General features: G+C 39.7%; 1 protein-coding gene across 1 annotated transcript; it reads left to right on the top strand.

The window, feature by feature from the left end:
- Nucleotides 1-1,069: 1,069 nt before the first annotated feature.
- MELLADRAFT_112691 (uncharacterized protein) lies at nucleotides 1,070-2,613 on the top strand (the record flags this gene model as incomplete). Its single annotated transcript, XM_007417218.1, has 3 exons — nucleotides 1,070-1,100; nucleotides 1,208-1,404; nucleotides 2,167-2,613. 3 exons carry the CDS (start codon nucleotides 1,070-1,072, stop codon nucleotides 2,611-2,613), a joined length of 675 nt encoding a protein of 224 aa, XP_007417280.1.
- Nucleotides 2,614-10,066: the final 7,453 nt, after the last annotated feature.

The raw sequence follows: 10,066 nt of genomic DNA, 5'->3' as shown, positions 1-10,066 counted from the left end.
CACCAATTCTTTATTTGCCCTTAAGACCTTTTTTTCATACCACCTCTTGTTACTAAATGATTTTAAAGATTGGTCAATTATGGTAATCCACTCTTCTGCGCTGAATGAGCCATCTACCATCCTATTCTGACGTCATTTGACATATGTAATTAGCTGAAAACCTCCATTTTCCACGAATTTCACCCATTTTCTTCACTTTTCACAGCTACTACTAAGCCTTTCTTGCTCATGTAATATTACATCATCATCTATAGCCTTAAAAATCCCGGAAAATCCTCTTGGCAACCTTAAATTCCATCACTACCACTATTACACAACCAAACTACACGTGTACCTCTTGTTTACCAACTTCGAAAAAGTGCTTTATTCCTAATAACTTCTGTTACTACTTATCAACCTTGAAGATTAAAATTGTCATAGTATCATATAATGTTGTTCTTTCATATTCTAACCTCATAATACCCATAACTTTATTTTTACTAACCTAAAAACCATTTTCCACCCTTTATACCTATAATTTCGAATTTTTCTTATGTTTTTTTTCTTTCTTTCTTTTTGTAATAAATTTGTAAGTAAACTATAATGATCTTAATATATAATGTGAAATAAAATGATGTAATGTTGACCTAATGACCAATACATAAGCCTACAAGAGCTTCAATTGATCAAAAACCTCCATTTTGATTTTCTTTCCTGCTGAATCCTGCTGATAAACTGGTAAACTGGTAATTGTGAATTTTTTAATTGATCCCATAAATTGATCACCACAACGTACAAGGAACCATGACAGGACTAGGTTAGTATGCGGCGAGATCAGCCCCTTTTATCACCCTTTCTATTTTTCTTTATCACCTTTCTATCTTTCCTTCTTTCTCCTTTTTCAAATTCCCTTTTTTTCCAAAGTCCATTTCGTATGATAAAAGTCAAGACCACAATTTATCCATCAGAGCATTGAGAATGGAAACTGCTATAATATCTGAACAAGGAAATCAGTATCTGATTGACCCAACAAAGATAATATGAATATATCTGAACAAGGAAATCTGCACTGCAGATTGACCCAACAAAGATGAATCTAAAACTGGACAAGGAAATCTCAAGTAGATTGACTCAACACAGAAAAAAAAAAAAAAAAAAGAGGAAAAGATTTAAAAAGAATGATACTGACAATAGGTTCTTATACGTGATCGTTGTTGGAAATGTATAGGAAGAGTGAACCAGACGTCCGATAATTCATCTTTCTTACAATTAACGCACAGAAAATGGGTAGATAATTTGAGATTAGCTGCATTGAATAGTAATTTGATACAATTTAATCTGTTAAATCAAGAATATGAAAAGTGGTGTATTAAATATGATACAGACCAGTGGGAAATCGAGTTACACGACTTAGATTTTAGTGCAGTTAACGACGAAGTTCCGACATCGAAATCTGAGACCCCCAAGGAGCAAGGAAAGAAGAAAGATGTTAATACGGTGATGAAGATAGGAGAAGAAACAGCTCACAATATGACCGCCTTATCCGCCTACTGGCATGAATTGATGATAAATAAGACGATGCATGTCCCAGTTTCTATCTTTTGTCCGAAGTGGTTGTTGAAAGACGCAAATTTCATGAGATCGAGGCGTGCCAAACCGACTAGCTGTAGCTCAGACGTTATCCCATATATTGGTTCACCGGTCTTAAACGAGTATAGATTAACATTTGCTGAATGGTCAATAAGATACAACTTAATGGTGAAATATCACGAGATGAAATATGATATATTAGATGGACAAAAGAACTCACCAATAGCACCTAGACTAATCGCACACCGGAACAATGTACTCCAAATCCAAATCGATTGCTACGGGAAGTGGCCACCAGCAATGCGTTATGACATAACTCATAGAAGGAATGTATGGGAAAACCGATTAGAATGCGGTTCAATGGCTGACGTAGGAACGCTGAACAAGAAGTTAGCTGATCAAGCCGAGAAAGACTCGAAAAACTTCGGTGACTATGATTATGATGACAACCCTTACGTCTTAGGAGGACCTATGCAAAACGTGTGTCCAACAGATGGCTTGGTTTACTCAGCAACTGCTCCTTGGGACTCGGCTGGAGCGATGATAGATGCGCAAGCAGAAATTATAACTGGGCGTACTAGAAACGTTTGGAACCAGAATTCAAGTAATCAGTCAGTTGGAACTTTGAGTGGTGCAATGAGAAACGTAAGAGGTGGCTATAAAGGAAACTTCTTCGATCCAAACTATCAAAGAAATAGACAAAATAACCAACATATGTCAAATAATCAAAACTATTTTGCTAATTCAAATTTCAATAACCAACATCGTAACATGAATAATCACCCTTACCATAATTATCACGGAGAAAGAGGAAATTACGCAGGAGGAAGAGGAAATCACTTTAATAACTTCAACGGAAACGGAAGCGGTAGAGGAGGTTTCATGAACCAAAACGGAAACTTTGCAAACCAGGGTGGAAGTTTTTCAAATCAAAATAATGAGAGACCTGTGATAGGTTATGGGAGCTTCAATAAAAACATGGCAGTACGGAGCAATAGTCAAAACAAACCGAGTGGTCCACCTGCAGCATCAGGATCAAAGTAAGTTGAATCGAATGAGATGTTATCAAGTATTTCCCCAAAAAAAAAAAAAAAAAAAAAAAAAAAAAGAGGATGTGTTAGAAAAATAGATTGTGTGAAACACGGATGAGGAGATTAAAGAACTGGCCTTTACAATATTTTTTTTTCTTTTTCTCCTTGATGTCTTTGGTTTTTATTTTTTGATTCTCTCTTTGTGCCTTTTTCATTAAAATTGAACAAATTGTTTTGTGAACGTAACTGATGTAAGCATTGCTTTATCTATACGACCGTTGTGTTTGCGTGAAATTTAGCTTGAATGTTGTTTTGAATCATGACCGAGATATCACAATGAGAGATGAATTTGCCGAATTTGCCGCCCGTACTGAAGACCAGAGTGGAAGAGATGATGAATATGAGCTTAAAGATCCGACAGCTGAAAATATGTGGCCGGTGGAAGTAAAGTGTGAGATGCATAAAGAGGAATGGAGATTGTTACTAAAAGACTGCGGTCTGGAAGAAAAATGGAACAAAGTCTGGTTAGGAATCAACAATGGATTTAACCAAGGTATACCTCAACATACTTTAGGAGAGAGGAAATGGTTCACGCCTGAAAATCATAAATCAGCCAAATTAGTACAGGACAAGATCATGAAGAACCTGTATAAAGAAAGGAAGCTGGGAAGGATATACGGTCCATTTACTCACGAAGCAGTTTCTGAAAGATGGGGTTTCTTTCGATCCAATCCAATGGGGAGCGTTACGAATAACGACGGGTCTTTGAGGATGATTAATGACTTGTCGTACCCTAGAGAGAGACATCAAATTTGATATAAGAAGAAGGAGGTAGAAAGTTCTGATGATGAATCAGACGAAGAAGAAGCAAGAGAAAGGAAGAAATCTGACGGTGCCAGTGAATTTATAAAAGACTTACAATACAATTCCGATGATGACCTGATTCCGTCCGTTAATTCCTTTGTCGATAAGAATGACTTTGCGACAACCTGGGATGATTTTAATGAAGTAGCAGAATACTTCAAGAACAACATGGAAGTCAAATTATTACTAGCAATAGTAGATTGGTTGAAAGCTTACAGGCAAGGACCCACACATCAATCCCAATGGAAATACCTAACCATAAAAGACTTTCACGGTAATATATGGATAGACACACGAATACCCTTTGGCGGAGTAGCTGGGTGTGGTACTTTTGGTTGGATGGCGGATGCATGGAAGGATATTATAATGAAACTATTCAAAGTAGAAAGGGTATTCAGGTGGGTGGACGATAATTTATTCGTCAAAAAGCTGGAAGACACGACAAACATGGCAGATGTTATTCAAGTTAGTAAAGCGATGGGAGTACAATCCAATACTGAAAAATTTGAAGACTGGTTGGAAGAACAAAAATACCTAGGTTTTATTTGGAATGGAACAACAAAAACCGTTAGATTACCGGAGGAGAAAAAGCAAGAGAGAATAGATAAATTAAACGACTTACTGGGAAGAGAAAATGGCTGTTCAAAGAAAGAGATAGAAAAAATGGTAGGCCAATTAAGCCATATGACATATATACTCCCACAATTGAAATGCTACCTATGGAATATATATAAATTCAATAAAGAGTGGTTCAACGTTAATGCTAAGAGAATGTTACCAGAAGGAGTGAAGGATGAATTACGGGAATGGAAAATGAACTTACAAGAATTTAAAGCGCTGCAGCTGAAACCAGATGTAGAACCAACAGAAGTTCAGTGGGTAGGAGACGCAAGTACTGGATTTGGAATCGGAATCCGAATTGGCAAAAGGTGGAGTCGAACAAAGCTCCTCGAAAACTGGAAAACACAAGGACTGTCACAAGGAAGCAAAGCCCGCGACATAGCTTGGATAGAAACTGTGGCTGTCTGATTAGGCCTTCTGGTACTGGAACGACTGCTACCAACCAAAGGCAGATCCTTCATCGTTTATACCGACAATACCACTACAGAAGCAGTGATAAAGAAACATAAATCGAGAAACCGACTGGTAAACGAAGAGTGGAAGTACATTCAACGCGAATTGAGGAGGTTGGAGTGCAACATCGTCGCTAAGAGGGTATCATCCGGAGAAAATAAAGCCGACAATTTATCTAGAGGCATACGAGAAGAAGGCGAAGAACGGTCAGAAATCATAATCACCATACCTAACGATTTGAGAGAAGTATTAGAGAGGAACTGACACAATCATGGTGATTAATCAGAAGAAAATTCAATATTTCTTAAAAGATGTAGAAGGGTAAGTGGAAAAAAAAAAAAAAAGGCAGCAACCGAATTGGGAAAACAAGGAAATAAGAAAGACCTAAAAACTGACGAACGCTTATGTTTACGGATGTGTGTTTAGGAACTTCGATTGGAGAAACGATAAAGTAAAAGTCAGGTTATTAAGTGGGAGTTGGACAAAGGCAACGTCAGAAAATTATAGTACTGCAATGGCGAAGTTGGAACGGTTTGGAGAAGCAATGAACATCCAACGGAAACAACTCTTACCTTTAGACGAAGACCGGTTGTGGCAGTTTGTGGTTTGGGCGGGAAGACAATGTCATATGGACTTGGAAGAAGACGGGAAACTAGAGGAAATGAAGGAAGAACATAAGATCTCAGCCAAAACACTGACGAAATACATAACCGGCATTCGATCGTGGCATCTATTCCACAATTTGCCATTCCCAACTGAAAACGACAAGACGGTGAAGCTGTTGTTGAAGGCGTCAAGCATAGCGGACGCGAGAGAGAAAGAAAGAAACGCCAGTCAAATGAAAGTGAAGCAACCCGTTCAATTGAGGCATTTGGCGGAACTAGCAACTGAATTATCAATAGGCGACCAAAGAGAGAGGATAGCGTTGACTGTAGCGTTGGTGGCGTTTTGGGGAATGGCTAGACTGGGTGAATTAGTGTCAGATGATAAAATGAAGAGATTAATAGCATTTAAAGACATCTTACCAGATAGTGGCAACACTTACATGAAGATAGCTCTATATCAAGCGAAGACGGCCCAACCGGGAGAAGTACAATGGATCCAATTGGACAGAATACCCTCGCTCCTCTGTCCATGGGCAGCAATGAAGAGACTGTTGGATGAATCAACAACCCCTTTGATACACCTCCCAGCGTTCTCATACTATACAAAAGGAAAACTTGAGGTTCTAACGAAATTGGTAGCAATGAGTATCTACCGGAAGGTATGGAAAAAGTATGACGGGAAAAATCAGCTATCTGGTCACTCCTTTAGAGTTGGAGGAGCGACGTTTAAGTGGAACAATGCACAACCACTAGAAGATATAATGAGATTAGGGAGGTGGAAATCGAAAGCTTACCAGCTATATCTAAGGAAGTACTCGGAAGACGATGTAAAAGACGCTACGTATATATGGAAAGAAATGAAGACGGAGTTAAAGAAAGATGAGGGAAAGATAGAAAAGAAAGAAATGGATTGAAGACGAGGAGAAAGTAAACGGTTGAACGTGTCGAGGTAATATCCTGAGAACTGAAGTTGTTAACGAAATGAGAGTTATGTACGATGACCGATTAGAGAGTAGTTGTAATGAGAAGACCGATGATTGAGCAAACTGACTGATGATTGAGCGAAGGAAAACTAAGACGTAGAGTAAGTTGAATTTGAATTGAATGACTCGTGAGATACATAGGTATTCGGGGGAGAATGGAAATAGATCGACAGACAGTGCAACCAATAGCTATCTCGGGCCATACCGAATGGGGCTCTCCGCAGGCTCCGGACGTTAAGTCCCGAGAACAGGTAGCAGAGAGCCCATACGGTTACGAGACCAGCAGGCCATAGGCCCCCCCCCACACACGCTATGAGACTTAGAAAACCTAAGTAAACATAGCAAGTAGTTTAGTAACCAGTATAGGAATTTTTCAGTGTGTTAGGAGAAATAGTTGTAGTAATAAGCTAAAAGATCCCAATACAAGAATAATACTTAAGTAGAGAACAAAAAGAATAAAAATGAAAACACTTACAGCCATTCCGATATTGGTTGTCGCACCCTTTTGAAAAGAAAAAGTTTGTGAGCTTGAAACCTAAGTTTTAACCGGTTAAAACCTGAAATTGCCTTGAATTACAGCTGAGTTTGAAGTTTTATCAAGTAAAAACTTAGGTTTCAACTTTTTCTTTTTCAAAACAGAGCGACAAGCAATATCGGAATGGCTGTACGAAATGACAAAAGAAAAAGATGAAAAATGAAAACCTAACGTATTGATGATTGAAATGGAATGGTACAGGTGCCCAAAGGAACGACGGCACCTGTACAGTTCCATAGAATGAGAGATAAACGGACCATGGTAGACCCGGTACCGAACTAGCTGAAGGCGAACACGTAGAAGAGAAAATTACAGATTTGAAATTCCCTCGGAAAAAATCTGTAACCTCATCTTAAACAACCTCAACAAACATAACCAGAAACAAAACCCAACTAGAAGGTAATCAAGGTTTTCATCTTGAAACTTTTTCTTTTTCCTCCCACCCACCCCTGCACCTTACCACGCAGAGAGCCCATACGGTTACGAGACCAGCAGGCCATAGGCCCCCCCCCCACACACGCTATGAGACTTAGAAAACCTAAGTAAACATAGCAAGTAGTTTAGTAACCAGTATAGGAATTTTTCAGTGTGTTAGGAGAAATAGTTGTAGTAATAAGCTAAAAGATCCCAATACAAGAATAATACTTAAGTAGAGAACAAAAAGAATAAAAATGAAAACACTTACGAAATGACAAAAGAAAAAGATGAAAAATGAAAACCTAACGTATTGATGATTGAAATGGAAGTGTCAGATAACAAGGGATTTCAATGTAAATCTGTCTTCTCACTGGGATTGATAATCGCCGACGTTACATCCTGAATCAAGCCGTCCGTGGCTAACAAGGTACATCAACATCAGCTCAACTCTATGTATTCTCGGAAACTTCGTTTGCGTACCTCGGGCTTCAAAATGTGAAGCGCTAGGAAATTGAACACCAGAGCGCGCGCGAATCTAGATTGAGAATAACTCCATCTCAGTTGATATTCTCTAAGAAGCGATCAACGCGCTGAGTAAACTTGACTAACTTGACTAGCAAATTGCGGAAAAGCAACTACGTGTGTAGCGAAAGCGCTGATAACTGTGACAACCGATCTTAACAACTCAGTCCTCATTTTTCCTTTGTCGGTGTACGTAGAAAATAGCGGAAGGAGATACTAATAATGTAGCAAATGTGTAAATTTGCCAAGGACTCAACGTTTTCCAACAATAGACTTGTTCAAATATAAAAAAGAAATTTGAAGTCCATAATTTGAAGCAAACAATTTGGAACTATGTTATTGCTACAGTCTGTACATGAAGGGTATGAGATGTACGAAGCGAGCCAATTTCTATTTGACTTGAAATTTTTGGGGGGTCTCTCAAAGTTGGATTTGAAGTTTGGGATTTGAACCTTTTTAAACCGTATCTTTCCTATCCAAGCATGTCACAGTATATCTACCACCTCCCTCGCGTAGGGGTATGACCCGGCAACGCAATTTCGGGTCCGGCCCTGGGGCCGGGCCAAAGCCGGCCTCGGCCCGAGGTGCCTCAGATAGCTAGCGGGCAGGCACTGGGTCGGGCCTACCTTTAGGCCCGGGGCGGGCCAGCTGTTTGTGAGGGGGTTGAAGGGCACAAACCAAGTTAATTGAGCAAAATAGACCGATACAAAAACAAAAAAAAACATTGTAAAAAGGAAACAAAAGAGCGTAAAGAAATGATAAACAAGTATAAGACTGTTAACGAGTGTAGAGAAACAAATTAAATAACTTTAGAGTAAAAAAAAGACAAGCCAAACTACATGGAAAGAATCATCCCCCACGACTTGAGACAAATCTGAGCTTCAAAGTTCTGATTGGTCATCTGTGATCGTTTATCAGACATCACCCTTGCTCCAGCTGAAAAAATTCTTTCTGAAGGGCCACCTGAAGCAGGAATAGCAAGCATGACCATAGCCATCCGAGAGAGAATTGGCCAGTTTGTGTGATTTGTTTTCCAGAAGGTTAATACATCGGTACGTTCATCCACAAGAGGGGCAAGAAGGTACTCCCTCACTTCGTCTTCAAGTTGAATACATTTGCGTCGTTTGATAAAGTGGTGTGGTCTATCATCGTCATCTTCGAGCACAGGGTCTGATTCGACGATTTCAATATCAAGATCTTGAGGGGGTTTGAATTTGCGAGCTTGCTCGGTAAAGTATTCTATGAGTTGATCTTTGTCGAATCCAAGTTCTTCCAAAGTAAAAGCAGTCACAGCGTTGAGCTTTCGGCGAGGGTCGAGAATTGGGGAACATATGTAAACAGGCTTCTTCAAAGCTAATGATGAATATCGGACTAATTTCTTGACCATAGGATGAATTGCTGCCTTCAAGTTGGTACACTCAGATGCGGCCCATGCCTATGTTTGGTAAAAAGATGGGTTAGAACTAGTGTAAATATCAACGAGTTAATATGGCAAGAAAACTTACTTTTTCGAGTTTTTCAATGAGCCATTGATAGTCAGGCATTGCTAGTGAGAAAGTGGGATACTTTTCAGCTTCAATCTCCTTGATCACGATCGCAAGAGGTCGGAGAAACTTGACTAAGTTGCCAACCAAGATCCATTCGTCTTCGGTTAGGGTGAAAGGTTCTAAACTATCGTTGATATTGCAATAATACTGAAGGACCTTCTTGAGTTCAAAGAATCTCTCGAGAGAATAAAAAGTTGAAGACCATCGAGTTGAAACCTCATGAATCAGTCCGACCTTTCGAGGCTGTGAGGAAGTGGCAATGCACTGGTCCAGAGCCTGTTTGAGCTGGGTGCTCAATCGGACTTTTTTATGGAAGCCGCGAATTCGAGTTAAGATTGAGTGGACTTCGAGATGCGGAGTAGGTTCAATCAAAGAATTAGTACCATTGGGAATATCATTATCTTGAGGTAGTTGAGGATCTAAAGCACTGAGAGGATCAGGAGGAGTCTTGCTGTCGAAAATCGAGATTCCGGCTTTGGCGACTAAATTGATAACATGGGCGACACAGCCATGGAGGTTCTTCTCGGCATTGAAATGAGGTATGAGCAGTTGAAGTTCTCGACCCATGGTTTGATTGTTTGAAGCATTATCAGCAGTAATGCAGTGAAGTTTCTCGGTGATACTGAATTGATCTAATGTGTGCTTGATGAGAGACGCCATGTTTTTACCAGTATGGGCTCCATTGATTTCCTTCAAAGCTAAAACCACCGATTGCATCAAAAAGTTGTCGGTCATCCAGTGTGCCGTAATTCCAAGCATCGGTATGCTACTAGGTGAAGTCCAAGCATCACAAGTGATGCTGATATAGTCCAACGAAGCAAAGATGGCAGTGAGACGGTTACGAGCAAGTCGGAATTGAGAAATGATACCGTCGGTGATGGCGGTTTGTTTCGATAAGATAGGGGCAACAGCTGGGTTG

Source organism: Melampsora larici-populina, assembly GCF_000204055.1.
Source record: "Melampsora larici-populina 98AG31 unplaced genomic scaffold MELLAscaffold_69, whole genome shotgun sequence".
Lineage (NCBI taxonomy): Eukaryota > Fungi > Basidiomycota > Pucciniomycetes > Pucciniales > Melampsoraceae > Melampsora > Melampsora laricis-populina.
The sequence above is the reverse complement of the archived record's forward strand: the minus strand, read 5'-3'. Positions and strand labels throughout refer to the sequence as shown.